The sequence below is a fragment of the Cibotium barometz genome, chromosome 59, assembly GCF_041138505.1.
Source record: "Cibotium barometz isolate CiBa-2024 chromosome 59, ASM4113850v1, whole genome shotgun sequence".
Classification (NCBI taxonomy): Eukaryota; Viridiplantae; Streptophyta; class Polypodiopsida; order Cyatheales; family Cibotiaceae; genus Cibotium; species Cibotium barometz.
The window spans coordinates 32612949-32635139 of NC_141104.1; the positions used below are offsets into that span (position 1 = coordinate 32612949).

The 22191-nt window shown below is 47.9% G+C and overlaps 1 protein-coding gene across 1 annotated transcript in view; it reads left to right on the forward strand.

Annotated features, from left to right (window-relative positions):
* LOC147605731 (uridine 5'-monophosphate synthase / UMP synthase (PYRE-F) (UMPS)) overlaps positions 1-20636 on the forward strand; it is a 57396-nt gene extending 36760 nt beyond the window's left edge. Inside the window, exons 2-6 of the mRNA XM_086793133.1 lie at positions 18828-18911; positions 19023-19105; positions 19257-19344; positions 19459-19713; positions 20398-20636. Of these exons, the coding sequence (XP_086649259.1) occupies positions 18828-18911; positions 19023-19105; positions 19257-19344; positions 19459-19713; positions 20398-20529 (642 nt within the window). The 3' untranslated portion in view covers positions 20530-20636. The remainder of the gene's footprint in view (positions 1-18827; positions 18912-19022; positions 19106-19256; positions 19345-19458; positions 19714-20397) is intronic.
* Positions 20637-22191: the final 1555 nt, after the last annotated feature.

Sequence of the window (22191 nt, forward strand, 5' to 3'; positions counted from 1 at the left end):
CCACTCACATGCTGGCTGCTGCTCCTGAAGGCGCTGTAGCGAAGCAAGGCTGCGTCTCAGCCGTTGCTCCCGCTCGCGAATCTCTCCCAGTTGAGTCAAAGCTGCAGCGTGCAGAAAAGAGCTAAGATCAATGAGTCCCTGGGCACACTGGCCCGCTGCATCCTGGTCAGAGCACTGACTATCATGCCAGATCCTCTCAATGTCCTCAGCGAGACTGGGGTCTGCAAGTACCCGCTCTGGGATCCTCAACTGCAAGCTGGGCTCCCGTGTCCCCTCCTCCAAAGTCAATATAACTGGCGCATGATCTGAAAATGAGGTGCCAGCAAGAATGCCGACGGAGCCCCCTCGCTCCCCCAACCAATCGCCCACATAAAAGCGATCAATCCGAGATAGATTAGTCCCTCCCTGCCGGCGATCCGACCGAGAGAAACTAAGACTGTCCTGAGACCGGGAGAAAGCCCCATGCTGCCATGCATCAGTGATCCTCAGTGACATGCAAAACCGGTCCCAAGCTGCAAGCTCCGTGCCGTGCACTGTAACATGACTGCCTCCCACCCTATCTGCCGGGTCCTCAAGCATGTTGAAGTCTCCCCCAACACACCAATGTGCGGCCTCTGGCAATGCATCTGTAACCTGAGTCCAGAACTCTGCTCTGGCACTAGCATGATTGGGCGCATAGATGTTGAGCACACCCAATAGCTCATCATGCATCCTGAGAATGACATACTGTGCTCTACCAGGCACAATGATCCCTCGATCCACAATGGCCTGCCGCCATGCATCTGCAATAACCATGGATACTCCTCCCTGTCCACCCAAAGGACCAAACCCTGCAGACCAGAAAGTGTCCCATCTACCAGGCATCACCGAACCATATCGCCGGATCCTGCTCTCACCCAAGTGGTGCTCCTGCATCATCAGAATGTCAATGCTGCCACCAACCAGGCATCTCTGTAGCTCCTGCCTCAAGCAGCCTCGATAGCGTATAAAGTGTGCTCCGCCAAGGCCCTGTACATTCCATGAGATGATCCTCATGGATGTCCTACTGAGGTGGATGCTGTCTCAGCCGTGCGGCGAGCCTTCGCAAGCGGCTTGGATGGAGAGTAGTCCCCATCCGAACGGCTGCGAGTCTGCCCACCCGGTGTACTGCAAGAATCCCGGATCAGGCGCCAGTGGCTGTGACCCATGGCGACTGCCTCCTGCTCTGACATAGTAACCTCGTGTATACTCACATATCCTGGGTCGCGTGCCAAATCTGCAACTATGCGCACGACCAAATGCCGAATCCCGGATGTATCCACACTCCCGGGATCCAAGAAAAAATGAGCCAACTCCCAAAGTCGGCCTATCACATCTGTAACCTCCAAATCGCTCATGTGATGCGAAAACTCAACTGCCTGAGTCTTCAACGTGCTGAGAGCGAGCTCTAGAGTCCACTCCCGGTCACAAGGTCCACATAGAGGGAACGAGAAGGCCACCGCTGAGTCTAGTGCCTCCTCCCCGCGGGCCGGAGGAATCACTACATGCACTCGGATGGGTGCTGGCCCATGAGGGCCCTCTGCTCCAAAAAGCCGTGTAAAGGTATAATCAAACGCCTCCGAGCGCTGTCGAATGCCGAGGCGACTCAGCCGACTGCGGATAGATGAAATCCGTGAGGCCCTAATCGGCATGGGTCTCCTCTGTGATGCTCGAGCGAGGTCAGTGCTCAGCGCCCTCCGGACTGCAGGTGAGCGCCAGGGAACTGCCAGGACCTCCCGGGAAGGCGAGGCGGGCGGAGGGGGAGGAGGGGGAGGCGAGGGAGGAGGAGAGGGAGCCGCTGCCGAGACCGGAGCGGGGGCGGGAGGAGGCGATGGTGGACGCGAGGCGGTGGGAGGGGGTGGGTGTGGAGGAGGTGAAGGAGGGGGAGCTGGCATCTCCTGGTCCTCGGTCGCTGCAGGGGTCTCCTCCTGAAGGGGAGCAAATCTGTTCCTCACGGGAACCCAGTGAGGCTGAGACTGTGGCTGCTGCTGCAGCGGTATCTGGTCGCGCTGCTGTGGCTGTCTCCCTCGACGGCGCCCCTGTCCAGGCTGCCACTCCGAGGTCTCTGTGGCCTGAGCAGGTGTCCCTGAGGCAGCCTGCCGAGCCGAATCTGTGGGCGGGCCATCCGTGGCCTGCTGCTGTGGTGAGGGCCGAGGTCTCCTGCGAGGGCAGGCCTTGGCCAAATGACCGACCTGCCTGCAAATGAAGCACTGGTTCGGGAGCCCCGAGAACTCCACTCTCTGATCTATCCACCCCCCCCCTATCCTAGGTAGCTGAATGACCTTAGGAAGGGAGGAGATGTCAGATACCAACACTCTGACCGAAGGTAGCCCAGCTGCTCTGGCCACCACTGAAGCTGCTGAGGGGCCCGTCTCAAGAACCGAGCCCACCAATGCTCCGAGCCTGGAGAGGAGCGGAAGATACTCCCGGCGGAGACCAGGGTACATCCAGGATCTTGCCCACATCTGCAAGAAGGCGAGCCTGAAGTAGATCCCTGATCTCCCCTCTGCTGGGGCGAGTGCCGACTATACGGCAGATGGTGGAGTGAGCCTGAAGGCGTTCCACCTCTGCGGTGAGGCTCGCTTCCTCTTCCGGCGAAAGAGAAAGCCTGATGGGGATGACCTCGGGGGCGGGCGAGGGGGCTGCGGAAGAGTCCCTCTGAGGCGAGGCGGGAGGAGTCTCCATCAGAGTCTGAAGCTCAAGCGAAGGTGAGGCGAAAGCGGAAAACCTGCAAGAAGCGGGCTGCACACCAAGAGGCGGAAGGACGGATGACGATGAGGGAAAAAAAACAAAAACCCCCAAGGGGTGAAAAGCAGCACGACAGAGGAGGGAGGGGGGGGGGGGCGAAAAACGGAGGAGAGGCCCAGAGGGGGGGGGCGGCGACAACGCGAGAAGGAGGGGGGCGGGGCGCTGCTGAAGGGAGGCGGGCGTGAAGAGGCGAAGAGGCGGGGGGGCGAACTGGCGGCAGCGGGGGGTGAGGGCGAACAGGCGGCAGCGGGGAGGGAGGGCGAAATGGCGAAGAGGGGAGGGGGGCGAACTGGCGAAGAGGGGGGGGAGGCGCAGCAGCGAGGAAGGAGGGGGGGGCGGCGCAGCAGCGAGGAAGGAGAGGGGGGGCGCAGCGGCGAGCAGAGGGGAGCAAGCGGGGGGGCGGAAGGAAAGAAAGGCCGCGAGGAGGGGGGAGGAGCGATGGCGCGCAGAGCAGGGGGAGGCGGGAGCTTCAGCGAGCGATCCTGCCAGCAAAAGCAAAAGCTAAGGATAGCTTTTTTCTACACTTAATGTACTAAGTGCACTATGTGTACTAGTGCAATATACATGTGTGATAGGGGAGTCACACACTCAACTTGATGAGTTGACTTATCCCCACAACTCTCTCTCTCTCCTTGCTTCTCTGTGTATGTCTCCCACACATGAACCTCTAACCCTAATTAATTCTTTTAATGTACTAAGTGCACTATGTGTACTAGTGCAATATACATGTGTGATAGGGGAGTCACACACTCAACTTGATGAGTTGACTTATCCCCACAACTCTCTCCCTCTCCCTCTCCCTGCTTCTCTGTGTATGTCTCCCACACATGAAACTCTAACCCTAATTAATTCTCCCATTCACTAGGTAGCCGAATGACCTTAGGAAGGGAGGAGATGTCAGACACCAAAACTCTGACCGAAGGTAGCCCAGCTGCTCTGGCCACCACTGAAGCTGCTGTGGGGCCAGTCTCTAGTACCGAGCCCACCAATGCTCCTAGCCTAGAGAGGAGCGGAAGATACTCCCGGCGGAGTCCAGGGAAGCAAACTGTACATGGAAAAGGCGCTCTCCTTGCTCAGCCGCTACTGGGTCAAAGCCATGCTGCCAAGGTCTGAAGAAAGCGCGAGCACCCCTGATGTCAATGGGACTCATGGCTAGGACCTTGGCCACGCTCTGGGCGATCTCGAACTCGATCTGGTAATGTCCACGGCCCAGTAGCTGCACGTCCAAGATCTTGCCCACATCTGCAAGAAGGCGGGCCTGGAGAAGATCCCGGATCTCCCCTTTGCTGGGGCGAGTGCCGACTATACGGGAGATGGTGGAATGAGCCTGGAGGCGTTCCACCTTTGCGGTGAGGCTCGCTTCCTCTTCTGGCGAAAGAAAAGCCTGATGGGGGTGTCCTCAGGGGCGGGCGAGGGGGCTGCGGGGGAGTCCCTCTGAGGCGGAGCGGGAGGAGCCTCCATCAGAGTCTGAAGCTATGGCGAAGGCGAGGCGAAAGCGGAGATCCTGCAAGAACCGAGCTGCACACAGAGAGGCGGAAGATGAAGGCCGGAGAAAAAGGAAAAACCCCCCTGGGGGCGGAAATCAGCAAGAAAAGGGAGGGGGGGGCGAAGCGGCGAAGGAGTAGCCCGGGGGGGGGGGGGGGGGGGGGGGGGGGGGGGGGGCGGGCGCTGCGCGCAAGAGGGGTGGGGGGGAGAAAGAGCTGGCGGAGGGGGGGGGGTCGGGGCGCTGTAGAGGGGAGGTGGGCGCAAAAAGAAGGGGGGACGCGAAGGCGAGGTGGGGCGGCAGGCAGTACAGCGAGGGAGGGGGGCGCAGTAGCGAGGGCAGGTGGGGGGGGGGCGCGAGGAATGAGGGGGGCGTGGGGGGGCGAGCAGGCAGGTAGGCGGGGGGGGGGGGGGGGGGGCGCAGGTGTGCAGGTAGCGCGAGCAGGGAGGGGCGGGAGCTTCAGCGAGCCGACATCCATAAGATTTGAAACCTGTTACTTATGGATGCATTTTCACAGTCACCACAGACCACCAAGCACTTAAGTGGCTCCCAACGATGCCAAGTGCCGAGTGGAGTGATGAGCACACTAGACAGAGTCAGCATCTTCCACCAGGTTGGAGGAATGATCGAGTACATCCCTGGTCAGCATAACCCAGTAGCAGATGTTTTTAGTAGAAAGACCAGCATCCAAAACATTCAGGAGTGTACCATTCTCAACATCACTGGAAAAGACCTAAATAGCATAGAAGATCACTATGTAAATTCTGCAGAGTTCGGTTCTCAACCCAGTTTGGCTCTCAATTTTGAGTCTGACCATTATTCAGTTCACATACAGGCAAGTAAGTTTAGATGAGATATCCACTTCAAGGAAGGGGATGGGGTCTATTTGCGCATCATGAAACATTGCCTAACAGTTGGACGATGCATGATGTTTTCCTTGTTTCTTGGCTAAAACCATATGTTGGACCAGAAGTGTTTGATGTTTCAGATGAACAACAGCCAGATGTGGTAGACAAAGCCGAAGTCATCGAGCCTCAGCAGATCCGTCTTCATCGTTGGAAGCATGGTTCCGGTCGACAGATACGTTCGTTCTATACGAAGTTCCGAGATCAAGGTACCCAAAAGCCGTATGGCTAGACGAGGAGTTCTTTCAAGACTACCCCAGTTGGTGGCGGACTACTTGGAAGCCATGAACGTGCAGCCAAGCTAAGTAGGAGGGAATGTTACATGCACTCTGCATTGTAGTGCATGGTGACAAGCTGGCTCATCATCATCAGTGCAACATTGTACAGTATTAGTACCTTTCAGGATGATATTTGTCGTACGCCGTGACCCCATTGTAATCCTCAGTCTAGGATAAGTCAGGCACGAGCTACGTAGGTCATTCTCAGCCTTAGACAGTCAGTCAGTTAGTCCAAGTCCCTTAACCCACTTGAAGAGACGCATTCATGCATGTAGAGTTAGTAGAAACCTTAGGGTTTGCATTAGAAAGCACTCTGCAGGTGTATACACTTCATTAAGTTTTGGGCGACCAAAACTCACTTATAAATTATAATTTATGACCAGCCCGGTGTTCACACACATTGATGTCCCGAGGTGGACATAACCCAATGTCCACTGCCCAGACTTTATCCCCTTTGTACAAAGGGAGTAACCAGCCATGTGTCCACTCTAGCTTGCTCCACAAAGCACCTGCCTACTACCTACACTGGATAACTCACCACCTCTCTCCTCCTCCTCTCTCTAGAAATTGGCGCCTCCGTGAGGGCTGTTGGGCTGCATTTTCTTCACATTCTCTTTCCAACTCCATTTCCAATCTTGCTAAGGTGATTTTCACGCTTCCAAGAGTGATTTCGGATGCTAATCACTCTCCTACACACTCCCAATGATTGAAATTCAGCCAAACAGCTCTCTTAATTGTTGTAATTTTTGGTCTTTTTGCTGAAAACCCTAATTTCAGCCCTCCTTTCTCAAGTTGAACCATAGGGGAAGCTTTCCCAAGGTTCCCTTCATCCTCTTGAAGACTTTTGTCGAAAAGAATTGCGACAAATCGAAGATCTATTCACTCCAAGGACTTCCATCACGAAGACTTCCACTGTCATCGACTCTACTTGCAATTGGTAAGCTTTAATGCTTAAATATGGAAGCAAGTAGTAGGAGGGAGGAACCGGATTACAAGATCACATACCCTGTGTAGTGTTCTCGTCCTACGTGCTCTCTTGCAGATTGTTGCTACCATGTGTTGGTGGAACAAGAGAGAGTAGATGGTAGGGAACATGGGCACTTGAGAGGGTAGGCAAGTCTACAACGACAACCACTTGTTTGCAATACTGTATTCATATGCATTGGTATGGAAATCTGGTCAGAAATGCCCATGACACTATGTACTTGATTCTCCCAAGATCAATATACTTTATGAGGGAGGGATCGGCCGTTCCGGCTCATTATGTGTCTCTTGTCAATTCAGCAATTTACTTCTTGTATTTGAGCAAGTGTCCATCACATCTTAGTGTGATTAGCATTGTGTTCAACCAAGTTACATTGGTATCAGAGCATACGATTCTCTTTCACTTCTATCGTGAGAGATGATCACCGTGAACACTAGCTATCTCTACACTTAGAACATTATGGACAGCCATACAATGAATGTTGGAGATGCTAACACAAGAGGCAGAGACAATGAAATGCATGCTTCCAATACTTTACAGGATGAGCAAACTCATATGGTGCACAATAGGGAACATGAATATGTGGGACAGCTGTTCCGTGGCAAAGAGAAGATCATAGTCACAAGGGACGGGTGACGGGGACGGGACGGGGGACGGCCATAAGTAGGGAACGGGGACGAGGGAGGGAACGGCACTCAAAAAATACTTTTTTTAAATTTTTTCTACTCTACACTTATTCTACTTTGGAAGTACATCAAAATGAGCACAAATTTACACTAAAATGGTAAGCTTTTGAGTCATAATAATAATTAAGTAGATACAAAATGAGTCATGACTCAAGAGTCAGGACTCAGGAGTCAGGACTAAGCCTTAAGGAGGCAAAATACATGGACGGACTGTCAAATCCCCACGAATCCCCTCGTGATCGATCTAGGTTCGAAACTCGAATCCTGCAAACAAACGAACAAACAAACAAGCAAGGGGGTGCAGGCCTGACTCTCCTCCCAACCATGACAGCCGTGGGCAGGCCCACAGTCTTGGCTGTCCCCACCGAGCCACGAGCCGAGCTAACTAGGTTGACGTACCGACCAATCTCCTCCTCGCGACGTCCCATACCGCCACAAAGCTGCCCTCGCGGGCCTCGAGACTGTTGTCAGCCTCGACTGCATAAAGCAGGTGCACGTCTGCACTAGATCCAGGCTCCGAGACCATAGATCTCTCACAAACTCGCGAGACTCTCTGTAATACAATAACTAACCTTGGCCACCCTTTTATAGGCTCTTGGCCGGTCATCGGGCGCCCGCCCGTCCATACTTGGGTACGCGCCCGTTAGTCTTTCCCTAACTCAGCTCGCCAATCAGCCTGCTTAGTTCCAAGCTTCCCCAAGCCTCGAAACTAGTCTTGCATGCGTATAGCACACGGTAGATACACACTGTGCACATGACATACTCCCCTTCCTCTAAGAGCTCACTCCTGAGCTCTGATACCACTGTCAAATCCCCACGAATCCCCTCGTGATCGATCTAGGTTCGAAACTCGAATCCTGCAAACAAACGAACAAACAAACAAGCAAGGGGGTGCAGGCCTGACTCACCTCCCAACCATGACAGCCGTGGGCAAGCCCACAGTCTTGGCTGTCCCCACCGAGTCACGAGCTGAGCTAACTAGGTTGACGTACCGACCGATCTCCTCCTCGCAACGTCCCATACCGCCACGAAGCTGCCCTCGCGGGCCTCGAGATCGCTGTCGGCCTCGGTTGCATAAAGCAGGTGCACGTCTGCACTAGATCCAGGCTCCGAGACCATAGAGCTCTCTCAAACTCGCGAGACTCTCTGTAATACAATAACTAATCTTGGCCACTCTTTTATAGGCTCTTGGCCAGTCATTGGGCGCCCGCCCGTCCATACTTGGGTACGCGCCCGTTAGTCTTTTCCTAACTCAGCTCGCCAATCAGCCTGCCTAGTTCCAAGCTTCCCCAAGCCTCGAAACTAGTCTTCCATGCGTATAGCACACGGTAGATACACACTGTGCACATGACACGGACTCAAATGAGTCAATGACAAAAAAGTGTTGAAGACTAGAGGCTAGAGGCTAGAGCTAAGTAGTAAGGCCCTTGAATCATGATCCATGAATGATCATCCACGTGAAGTGCTCGCCTCATGGTCATGGGTAGCTTGTGCCAAAGAAGCATCAAGCTCATCCTCAGTCTCATCCTTACTGGCATGCTGCTCCTGCACCTCATCCTCTTGTTGCTCTTCTTGTTGACTCATCTCCCACTCGGTGAAGGAATCTTCCTTCTTGGTCACGCTCTTGCAAAGCATTCGCAAGTTCGCGCTGACGAAGACAAGGTCATTGGCACGCTCTACCCCGAGTTGGTTCCTCTTCCTAGAGGCAATGTGGCTGTAGGTACTCCAAAGTTGCTCCAAGCAAGAGGAACTGACTGTTGGGGTAAAGGCGTTATGCCCACCCTTATAGTGTGTACAAGCCCATAAGTTATAGTACATAGTACACTTAGTACTTTTAATGTACTAAGTGCACTATGTGTACTAGTGCAATATACATGTGTGATAGGGGAGTCACACACTCATGCTTTTCATGAGTTGACTTATCCCCACAACTCTCTCTCTCTCTCTCCCTTGCTTCTCTGTGTATGTCTCCCATGAATGAACTCTAACCTAACCCTAATTCTGGTTTCTCCCCATCAACTGGTATCAGAGCTAGGCTGGCCCTTTGAATCTCTCTGATGCATAGCTCTCATTTCACACAGCCATCAAGGAGGAAAAGGTGCAAAGGATTTCCCACAGCCGGACTTGAGAAGCTCGGGAGTGTCAGAGAAAGCAAGCGAGCCATCCGCAGCTATTCCCAGTAGAAGGGGACTTTGCCCTCGCAAACGTGTGCAACGAAGACGTTGCTATTGCTGGTGTCGAAGAGGACGAAGACAAATTGACCGGCGAAGGCAGCAATACGTGAAGGTAGCGAGCGAAGGCAGCAGCCGTAGCGCTAGGCGAACGTCGAGCGTGTAGCACCAGCGCTTGTCAAAGGCAGCAGTACAAAGCGAAGGAGTCGGCTGGCCACCTAAGCGTGAGCGAAAGCAGGCTTGAGCGTGGAGGCGAGCGAAGCGAAGGCTGGCGCTAGGCGCTAGGCGAAACATTCTCATCTAAGCGTGAGAGCGAAGGCGCTAGGTGACGAAGGTAGCAAGCGAAAAGGCGCTAGGCGAATAGGCTGCGAAGTCGACTGTGAAGGCGATTTGATTGGCTGGCGCAGCTTCTGGGCGAGAGAAAGCACGACGGCAGCAGCACTCCATCAGTGTCAGGCGCCACCCGACTCAGCACTCCATCAGTGTCAGGCGCTGTTCATCCTCTCTGTGGCGCTGCTACTCGGCTCGGTGAAGAGGCCAGAAGCGAAGCTGGTATCTCTTGAAGCCCTTCAGCAGAGGTGAAACCAGCTGTCCTCCCTACCTGCACAGCTGGAGGATCATCAGCATCTGCATCAATACAGCACCAGCATATTCATCACGCCCCCCCCCTCTCCTGCAACAAAATTCAACCTGCAAATTGCAACAGAAATCAAAAAAAAAAATCAGAGGTATTTTGCTTCAATTTTGCGAATTTCTTATCAATTAAATCAATTGAGCAAATACAGGTGCCTGAATTGCTCAATTTTGAGCAAAATTGGCAAAATTGGGTGACATTGGTCACAATCAGGATAAATTTGCAGGAAATTGGTCAAATCAGGATCAATTTGCAGGAAATTGGATGTCGAAATTTGGGGCTTTTGATGTAAATGTGCAATTAAGCACTCATACATGCTGTATGATGTGAAAAATCGCACATTTGGGCAAAATTGCAGCAAATTGCAGTGCAAATCAAGGGGCTTTTGTGCCGATTTGGTTGATTTGCATGCAGGCAATCGCATTTGATGCTGTGTACAATGTGTTGATGCCTTACAAGCTCTCAATGTGCCTGTAAATCAAGGGGCTTTCATGTATTTGATGTATAAGTGGCCAGGGGGAAGCATCGTGAACACTCTGGATGCCTTCATGTGCGCCAATGTACCATGCATGATCAGAAATTGATCTCAAATCAAGGGGCTTTCCAAGTTTGTATGCTTGTTGAGCTTGGCAAAGCAGCAGGCAAGCCATTTATGCCTTGAATCCTCAAAAATCAGCTTGCAGTCAAGGGGCTTTTGCCCAATTTCTGTTCAGGACTGTTTTATGCAGTGTACAGGACTGTAAAAATCTGATTTTCACTCATTTGGACAGCCAGGAGAGCATTTATTGCTATTGTACCTGCTGGTACAGATTTGGCACAGCTTTGTGCAAGTTTTGGCATGGCTGTACATTGTTTTGAGTGATCAAAAGGTTCAAATTCAGCTGCTGAAATTGCCGGTACAGGTTTGGTACATCATTTGTAAGCACTTGGTACTGTTGTACAGTATTTTGGAAGGGCAAAAGAGCACATTTAAGGTGCTGTCCAAAATCTGCAGCAACCAGATTTTGGTGTTTTCATCACAAAAACTGGGAGAAAAGTTGCATTCTTGCTTCCGCAGTGGGAGATAAAGCTTGGGAGAACATTTGTGAGCACTTTGTGTGCTTTGGGTGCAGTGTTTGCACATTTTGGGTGCAGTGTTTGCACATTTGCAGGGAGTCAGGCATTGACAGGTTGCATATTGCTATGGCAACCACAGGTGAGAGCTCTTCATTGCTTCACATCAAGAAGCTTGAAGGCTCGCATAATTATGATATTTGGCAAACCCAGTGCTACAATGTGTTGCTCCAGAAAAAGCAGCACAAGCCTATCAAAGAAAGGGGTGTGATGCCCGCTTCTCTTACAGCTGAAGAGTGGGAAGATATGGATGAGCTGGCAAGATCTACTATCATGTTGTCTGTGTCAGACTCATTACTTTTCAGCATTCGTGAAGAGAAGACAGCTTGGGGAATGTGGCAGAGATTGCAGGACTTGTATGCCCAACAAAGTGCCTCAAGCAAAGTGTATTGGTTGAAGAAACTCATAGGTCTTCAGATGAAGGAAGGGGCGTCTATGACAGCCCATTTAAATGAGTTGAATGGTATTGTCAGCCAGGTCATCAATCAAAAGTTGGCAATGGACGATGAGTTCAAAGCCACTTTTTTGTTATGCACTTTGCCAGAGAGTTGGGACACATTTAGGACAGCCACTAGCAATTCGCATGCTATGCTGTCATATGCAGATGTTGAGGGTGCTCTTCTTCAAGAAGAGATGAACAGGAAAAACAACTCTGTTGGAAAGTCCAATGCAATGAATGCACGTGGGAGATCCCAGCAAAGGGGGAAAAGCCAAGAACGGGGAAGGAGCAAGTCTCGCTCCAAAAAGGATTTGGAATGCCATTATTGTGGCAAGAAGGGACACATTAAAAAGCAATGCTACAAATGGAAAAATGATCAAAAGGAAAAGGGAAAAGGCAAAGACAAAGAGAAGGATGAAGCCAAAGATGTAAAGCCAAAGGGCAAAAGTGGAGTCAAGATCGAAGAAATCAATGTGTCACATGCAGGTGGCAGTGAGGATGAGGTCCTCTTTACGTCTTCACTTGATGCCCATTCACTTCTTACAGGTGGTCATGGTATGCACTCATGGATCATTGATTCAGGTGCCTCCTTTCATGTCACAGGTTGCAGAGACTTGTTTGTCAGGTACACTGCTGGCAATGAAGGAGTGGTTTATTTGGGTGATAACCATGCATGCAAAATTCTTGGCAGAGGTGATGTAAGGCTTGTATTTTCAGATGGCTCACAGCTTATGCTCCATGATGTCAGGCATGTGCCTGAGATCAAGAAGAATCTGCTTTCTACTGGACAGCTTGATGATGCTGATTATGTTACCACATTTGGTAGTGGAAAGTGGAAGATTAGTAAGGGCTCACTGGTTGTTGCCAGAGGCTCTAAGGTGGACACTCTTTACTTTATGCATGCAGGTGTTTGTCACCATGCTAATGTAAATGCAACCGAGCTGCCGGAAATTTCTATGTGGCATAGCCGGTTGGGACACATGAGTGTCAAGGGAATGGAGCAATTGTCTCGTTTGGGTTACTTGCCTTCTCTAAAGTTTTCAAGTTTTCAGTTTTGTGAGCATTGTATATATGGTAGGCAACTACAGTGCCCCCACAAGAAAGCTCTTGGACAGAAAGATGCTCAGTTAGAGCTTGTGCATACAGATGTATGTGAGATGCCTCAGCTTTCTTTGGGAGGGGCAAAATACTTTGTGTCTTTTATTGATGATGCCACACGCAAGGTGTGGGTCTATCCTCTTCGTTTGAAGAGTGATACATTCTCAGTGTTTGAGAAGTTTGTTGCTCATGTTGAGAATCAAACTGGCAAAACACTGAAGGCTTTGCGTTCCGACAATGGTGGAGAGTATACGTCCAAACAGTTTCAGGACTTTTGTGATGCTAAAGGCATCAAGAGGGAGCTCTCTACTCCTTATGATCCTCCACAAAACGGGACAGCAGAGAGGATGAACAGGACCATACAGGAGAAGGTCCGTTCTATGTTGTCACATGCTGCATTACCTCATGGTTTTTGGGCTGAAGCTGTTATGACAGCCGTTCACCTTATAAACAGGTCACCTAATACGAGGCTTGGTGGGAAAGTGCCAGAGGAAGTATGGACAGGGAAGCCTCCGTCATACAAGCACTTGAGAGTGTTTGGTTGCGTTGCGTACGTGCACATACGCAGGGAAATGCGCACCAAACTTGATCCAAAGTCTCACAAATGCATATTCCTAGGATATGGTGACAAAGGTGAAATGGGGTATAGACTTTGCGATCCCATGAATAGAAAGATCATACGCAGCAATGATGTCATTTTTGATGAAACATGCATGTATAAGGAGCCTGCAAGGCAACAGGAGCCTGGCAGAGTCATCTTTGATGATGATGGACATCATGGACAACAACAAAGGGCTGTAAATCAGCCATTACAGCAGGAAAACCAGCCCTTAAATGGTGCTGAAAATGGTCCAAATGGACAGCCAGACATGGCAGAAGATATCCCTATGGATATACCACAGTTAGAGGAGATACCGGGCATGATATTTCAGCCTTATGGCATGGAACAGGAGCCACCAATGGGTGATATGCAGGCTGGACAGCAACCTGCAAATGATGGTCATTGGGTACGGAGGTCCACTAGACCCTCCAGAGTCCCTGACAGGTTTGTTCCAGGGGTTGACTACTTGATGCTCACTGACTGTGGGGAGCCCTCATGTTATAAAGAGGCTTTACAGAGGGCAGACAAAGCTCTATGGGAGCGTGCCATGAAGTCAGAGATGGATTCTCTGCATAAAAATGGAACATGGAAGTTGGTGCCTTTGCCTGCAGGCAAGAAAGTTTTGCCATGCAAGTGGGTATTTAGGCTCAAAGTTGCATCAGATGCTAAGCCAAGATACAAAGCCAGGTTAGTGGCTAAGGGCTTTAAGCAGGAATATGGTGTGGACTTTGAGGAGATCTTCTCTCCAGTGGTCAAAATGACCACACTTAGAGCTGTGTTGGCTTTGGTTGCGCATGATGATCTGGACTTGATTCAGATGGATGTGAAGACTGCTTTTCTTCACGGTGATCTCCATGAGGAGATATATATGCAGCAGCCAGAGGGTTATGCAGTAAGTGGAAAGAAGAAGCTTGTATGCAAGCTGAAAAAGAGTCTTTATGGGCTCAAACAGGCACCAAGAGAATGGTATCATAAATTTGATACATTCATGAAATCTCAGAAATTCAGGAGAAGTGACATAGATCACTGCTTGTACACCAAGAAAGCTTTGGATGGCAGTCTATTGATTCTCATTTTGTATGTTGATGATATGTTGATTGCCGGGAAATCTCGTAAAGAGATGGATGCCTTGAAGAAGAGGCTGCATGAAACCTTTGATATGAAGGATTTGGGTGATGCAAATCACATTTTGGGTATGCGGATACTTCGGGACAGAAATCAGCATGTGTTGTATTTGTCTCAGAAGGAATACATTGGCAAAGTCTTGCAGAGGTTCAATATGGACGGGGGGAAGAAAGCTAGTACTCCTCTGCCTCCATATGTGAAACTCAGTGCTATGGACAGCCCACAGTCGGATAGTGACAGGGCTGATATGGCCAAGATTCCGTATGCTTCAGCTTGTGGCAGTCTCATGTATGCCATGGTTGCTACTAGGCCAGACATTGCATTTGCAGTGGGAGTGGTTTCTAGGTACATGGCCAACCCTGGCAAGAAGCATTGGGAAGCAGTGAAAGGTGTCATGAGATACCTGAAGGGCACACAGGATTTGTGCATTTGCTTTGGCAAACAGGATGCATTAGTGCATGGTTATACGGACTCGGATTATGCCGGTCATCCAGATAACCGGAAGTCTACTACCGGTTATGTATTTACATTCACAGGAGGTGCTGTGTCATGGATATCCAGGATGCAGAAGTGCACTGCCTTATCTACTACAGAGGCCGAGTATATTGCAGCCACAGAGGCTTGCAAGGAGGCATTATGGCTATCTCGGTTAGTGGTTGATTTGGGCTATACAGGGGATATTCCATTGTTGCATTGTGACAGTCAGAGTGCCATTCAGTTGGCAAAGAACCCTGTCTTTCATGCAAAGACAAAGCATGTGGATGTGAAGTATCACTTCATCAGAGAGGTGATAGAGAACAAGCAAATTCAGCTTGTTAAGATTCACACGGATGACAACCCGGCTGATCTGTTGACGAAGAGTTTGCCTCCGGAGCGGTTTGCTCATTGCAGACACTTGATGGGCATTGGATGAGGCCATTTTCAGCCTTGATATGGCCTTGTATATTATCATGTACATGCTGATTTTTCTTTTCCTTCATTTAAGGGCACTTTGCCTTTAAGTGGGAGGTTGTTGGGGTAAAGGCGTTATGCCCACCCTTATAGTGTGTACAAGCCCATAAGTTATAGTACATAGTACACTTAGTACTTTTAATGTACTAAGTGCACTATGTGTACTAGTGCAATATACATGTGTGATAGGGGAGTCACACACTCATGCTTTTCATGAGTTGACTTATCCCCACAACTCTCTCTCTCTCTCTCCCTTGCTTCTCTGTGTATGTCTCCCATGAATGAACTCTAACCTAACCCTAATTCTGGTTTCTCCCCATCACTGACGGCCTGGCTAAGTATGCGGATGGCAAGCTGCTGCAGCTCCGGTCCATCTGAACCAAAGTCCTCCCACCATAGAGCAGCACCAACTTTGGAGCGGTCAACCTGTGCATCATGACAGCCATAGGAGCCATGAAATGACCTGTACATCGAAAGCTGGTCCGTGATCTTGCGCCTAACCGATGCATCAGGCACAAGACGATCCAAGATGATCCTCCATCCAGCGCTCACCTCCCGGTCGCTCTCCTGCTTGTTGCCTTGGAATTTTGGGTCCACCACATAAGCTGCTGCATGCAATGGAGAGTAGTAGGAATTTCACCTTCCTAGACACAAGGCATGGATCTCCTCGTATTTGTCCTCGTCAGGCACGAAGTCTTTCAACTTCTCTATCATGCGATCCATGGCCTCGTAGACCTTGCCTATGCATGGTTGCATAGCGTCTACAATCCTCAATAGGTGGACTATGGGCCTCACCATAGCATCTGTGGTCTTCACACGCTCCCACCAAGAGGCGTCATCCGCCCGTAGCCTACACTCTTGGCCAGTGTTTGTATGGAACTCTTGCATGGCGACAAACTCGTCGCTAAGGAAAAGCCCCTCAAGAATCGGTTTCCGATTCCACGCATAGACGACATCCTTGACAAGTTGGATGGATCGGCATGCTTTAGCCGAATTGATCTCAAGAGTGGGTATCATCAAGTGCGTGTAGTGCTTGAGGATGTACACAAAACCGCTTTTAGGACAGCATTTGGGCTTTATTAGTATCTTGTTATGCTTTTTGGTCTTACAAATGCCCCGGCTACATTCAATAGAATGATGGATCGCATATTCCGTGGGTATAGGAAATCACATGGGAATCTTATCTGATGTTTCTGACTTGAGCCCATCTCCCCCACATAATGGCTATAGGCTAGCTAGGAGTGCAATTGTGTCATGTGCAAGACATGCACAGGCATACCTTAGAGCTAATCTTGAGGAGAGCAACCAGATAAAGAAACATCAGAACCAGAGATTTGGAGCAGCGTGTTGCTGTTTTGGTAGGGATTTGACCAATTGTGGACTTGGAGGGTCTGTCGGCCAGCATTTACAGAGTTTTCTCCAATCGGCTACAGCAAAGGTCCATTATTTGTCCAGCTTGCTGGCCGACTAGTTGGTTGGGTCATATCCAGCCTATAAATAGCACTCTTGCTCATTGTTTTAGGCATTCAGTCCAGAAATGGGCAAGGTCTAGACTTAGGCTTAGATTTAGGGTTTCCACCTTTTCAAGAAGGCAGCAAGAACATTTGTACCTTTTTTTACTATATGAGAACCAAAATGTTTGTAACTATGAGAACCAAGGTATTGAGTTTTGGATAACACTTGTGAGGAATCTTATCTGATGTTTCTGACTTGAGCCCATCTCCCCTACATAATGGCTATAGGCTAGCTAGGAGTGCAATTGTGTCATGTGCAAGACATGCACAGGCATACCTTAGAGCTAATCTTGAGGAGAGCAACCGGATAAAGAAACATCAGAACCAGAGATTTGGAGCAGCGTGTTGCTGTTTTGGTAGGGATTTGACCAATTGTCAGCAAACTGGACAAATAATGGACCTTTGCTGTAGCCGATTGGAGAAAACTCTGTAAATGCTGGCCGACAGCCCCTCCAAGTCCGCCGACTAGTTGGTTGGGTCATATCCAGCCTATAAATAGCACTCTTGGTCATTGTTTTAGGCATTCAGTCTAGAAATGGGCTGGGTCTAGACTTAGGCTTAGATTTAGGGTTTCCACCTTTTCAAGAAGGCAGCAAGAACATTTGTACCTTTTTTTTACTATATGATATATTGAATACTCAGCTATCTCTCTCTCTCCTCTCTCTCTTCTGTTTGTGTTTTTGCATCAGCTTGTTCCAGGATGTGTTTAGGGCTGAAAGAAGACTCCCAGAGCTTCCGCATGTAACAAATTGGTAGTGTCACCAGATTTTAAGATTGGCACTCTGGGTTTGTCCCTTAGGATAGGACCAAGGTATTGGCCTCGAAATACCTTGAGCCTAGAGGAGGGCATGGGTTGGATTAGCCAATCGACACGGCTTGGATTAGCCAAATGGTTTTAGCTTGGATTAGCTAAATGGCCTATTTGGCTAGTGGGCTTGGTTTAGCTTATGCCATATGGACTTAGTCTAAGGCCTTGTACCCATATCTAGACTCAAGGAATAATGAAGGTGAAATCTTGAGCAAGCCTAGCCGCACTCAGCTCACGCAGATTCGTGAGAGTGTCGAGAGAGGTTACTGTGGTTGCATGTTTTGAGCATCCATCGGCATGGATTTATCTTATGGTATTCTTGATTAGGGATTTGATCCTTGGACTTTTGGATAGTGTCCTAGAGACTCAGTTGACATCAAGAGTTGTACAAGTCTGGCCATCTCCAGTCAGGGAGAAGTATAGAGACCCCCCAAAGCTTGTACACAAAAAATATTAGGGACTTGCACACACTTTGGCCATTAATGTGTATTAAACATTTAAACACAGCCATTAAACCAAAATCCACATGAAAAACTGAAAATGAGACGTAGGCAAGTGACACCACAAAAAGGGCCACAATGGACCGACCACCACCCCACGCCCCACCCCCTAAATATTTACTACCAAGACTTGTTTATAGAACAAGAAAAGTGAAACCTGTGCAGCATGGAATAGTTGAATGATGAGCATTTGCAAGGCTAGTGTTGACACTCGTGCTCCGTGATTGGTTCCATTTGGATTAGTGGAAGTTCAGCCCAACTGTAGCAGGCAAAGAGATCCATATATATGTGTTGATTGCTGGCATAGGCAAGGTCTCCTACATGTAGCCCCTGTTCATGCATTGTGGATGGGACTAGGATATGGATTATCAACAGGTGTCGTCATGAACTTGGGAAAAGGGAGAGAAGATATTCAACAAAGAGTGTAACAATGAGCTTTGATTATGCCTAGGATTTACATGCTGAGGTGGCATAGGAGTAGATGCATTAGACACACAAGCAGGAAATTTCTGGACGTGAAATGTGCTACAGCAGCAGTAAGATCAGTTTTGAAGCAGTCATCACTTTACCTGAGACGTCCTCTGTGAGTGTGCAGTTATATTGCAGCAGCCAAGGCAGTGAGATCAATGAACAAAGGGGCTGCAGCACAAGGGAGCAGCTTGGAAATGAGCATACTTGTCTTGAAGCTTCAATTCACAGCTATGTCTAGCTGATGATAATGATGATGATTGCAATGTATGATATTTATAGAAAGTGGTTGAATTATGTAGGTGGGACCAGAGATTTGTCTGTTGAAGACCCACGTGGACATTTTCCCTGATTTTACACCCGACTTTGGTGCAAAGCTGAGACTGGTATTACAAATCCTTCCATAGTCGATTCTGGTTAATGCCTTCGAGCAAAAGTTTTCTGGGCTTTAATTTTAGTGGCTGACTGCTTTTTTAAAAAAAAATTAAAAAATAAAGATTGCAGAGAAGCACAAATTTTTGATCTTTGAAGATCGAAAATTTGCTGACATTGGAAACACGGTGACCATGCAATACGAAGGGTACGACATCATCTTTTTTCTTTATATTATTCAGACGGCAAATTTGATCCAAGCTGTTGGAACTTGTGAATTTAGATTGTTTGTTTTTTAATTAAAAAAAAAAAACGTTGTGTGTTGCTTTTTTGAATCGAGATGATGACTCTTTCTGCAGGGGGATTTTCAAGATTGTTGAGTGGGCAGATGTTGTGAATGCCCATGTCATACCGGGTCCCGGGATCGTAGATGGGCTGAAATTAAAAGTAGGTCCTTTTTTCCAGTGTTTTATAGTTAAAAAAGTATTATTATAACGATCTACTTACTCAAAAGACCCTTTGAATTCGTGCCAAAGATTCTTAGAGATTTTTTGTCATTAGGGTTTGCCACATAATCGTGGATTATTGCTTCTAGCGGAAATGAGCTCAAGTGGAACACTGGCAAAGGGCGATTACACAGCTGCAGCTGCAAAGATTGCCTCAGATCATCTGGACTTTGTAATTGGCTTCATATCTATCAATCCCGCAGCATGGCCAATGGGGCCAGGGAATCCAGCTTTGATACACATGACTCCTGGGGTACAGATAGGAGGTGGTGGAGATTCTCTGGGGCAGCAATACAATGCACCTGATTATGTGAGTTATCCTCATAGTGTTCTTGTTCTCGAAACTTAAGCTGCTAATTTAATCCTCTGAGTAGACATGCTGACATCATGCCATCATGTCTATTAATGCTGAGTAGACATGCTGACACTATGTCACAATGTCTACTCATGGTGGATAGACATCATGCCATTGCGTGATGATGTTGCATGATGATTACACATGGCATGCTGGTTATCATTGGGAAGCTCATGGATACATCATTTGGTGGTACTACGGAACATGCTATTTCTATTGAAGTCGTCATTCAGATTGTGGCTAGCTATTTTTGAGCGTGTTCTTAACAAGCTGAAAGATGTTTATTTTTCACCGTGTTTTGTTTACATCTTTCACTGGTGTTTATCTTATCATGGAGAGTTCTAAACGAGTGGTGCATCCATCATCAGTATTGTACCCACCTTGTCCACCCGGTGGAGCATCACTTGTTTGTGATGGCTGGCAAGGGCAGCGTGCTCATGTTGAGCATGCACATTCATCTCTCCAACCATTGCATTTGGTTTTGGCTCTTTATTTGAGACATTCCTTTGCTCAAATCAGTGTGTCACATGCATCATTCCCAGCATGCATGCCTATTGAAGTTATGTTTTTGGCAACAAGGAAATGTGTCCTAAGGTTTTATTTTTTGGGCTGGCTAAGGTTAGGCTCGTCTTTTTTCAGGTCATTGGTGAGAGAGGCAGTGATGTTATTATTGTTGGACGAGGCATTCTGAAAGCAAGTGATCCATTGTCAGCTGCCCGAGAGTATCGTTTGGCTGGATGGGCAGCATACGAGAAGAGTCTCAAGCTTTGATAAGGACCTCAAGAGAGCTGTTGTAGTACCTCTTCACAAGCACTTTTTGATCTGTGCATGTTGGTGCATTTTTAAAGCGAAGTTACAGTTAGCAAAAAAAAAGAAAACATGCAATGGATTGTTTTTCTGTTAGGAAGCTTTAATAGAAGGCCCCATATTAAGTGAGGGAATATGTAAGATCATGAAAAACATGAGAAATTAAATTTCCAGTGGAAAGGCATTCAAGCTGGAATTTAGAGGTCATAGAAAAAGCTTAAGAAGATGTTATACATGTATTACTCAGTTTTATTCACTCTATTGTGTAACTCTTGCAGCTATGAGCACATTATGTGTGTGCGTGTGGGGGGTGGGTGAGGATGTGGCATGTGCATTTGTTAACCCGAAGGGTATAACCCTATATGCAAATGTTTCAACCATTATTGTTAATGATGCAACCTTGTGCTAGTCGTCGGGGACAATAGATAGTTGATTATATTCTAAGAAACCATCCACTTCTTTGGCCACTCGTTCTAAACATGTTCTGTATAGGGTAGTGGATAATGGTCTTTGCATGTTGTGGCATTGAAATTCTTTAAATCCATGCATACTCTCAGTTTTTCATTTTTCTTGGGAATAATGACAATGGGAGAAACCTAGTAGGTATGCTCGATTTTATAAATGAAAACCATAGTAATGAGTTTATCAATTTTCTCCTTTAAAATTGTTGTATTTCACCTTCATTTGCTAAGGTCTTTGCTTGGTAAGTCATGACCCTTCTATGATTAAAATGGTATCTTGCACCACTTCTAGTGGAATACCCTTTATATCCATGTACTTTCATGCAATCCTTGAATTATTTCAAGATATTGATTAATTCTTTCTCCTTACATATCAAAGTTCAAGTCCTTAGCAATGAACACTGGTTTTGGATCATCACTAAGTTCTGCTATTAGGTTTTGCTATGTCGATTTCCTTAATTTTCGCAGGTCCATCATATGATACGCCTTCTTGTCCCTCTTTGAAGCATTGTGCTCTAAGACAAACTACAATTCTTTCATTAATAGTGTATGACTTATAGTGATCTGAGACTGGTCTTAGATCTTGCTTCTCACCATCTTCTTTTTCTTTTTGAGCCATGATATTCTTGGCTTCCCTTTTTGAGCCATGATATTCTTGGCTCTTTAGCCAAGTATTTATTTCTTTTTCTTCTCTTGATTTGATGAGTTGAGGCTTTGTTTTTTTAAATGTTCATTTCTCACAGTTGATAACTACTTTATTAAGTTCTTCAACCTCCCTAGTAGAGCCTTCTAAAATTGGTTTTAATTATGGCATTTCCTCTTCTAGGGCTTGTGTAGCCACTTCTTCTCAAAGCTTTAGCTTGAACTCTGTTGGGTCTAGAAATCATAATCTCTCCATTCTACTTTGGTCCCATTGTTGACATGCTCTTACTTTATATTGAGCTGGCAAGAAATTCTTTTTAATGAGCTTTTGAAATTCTTTCCAAGTTCTTGGTCTTTCACGTCCTTGCTTGATTGCATTTCACCATAATGATGTAGTTTCAACCAAAAAGTGATTTGCAGCACACTTGACCTTATCTCCCTCGGAAAATTCTTCCCTAGAAAAATAATCTTCAAGTTGTCTGATCCATGACAACATTGTTTTTGCATCCTTTTTACCATAAAA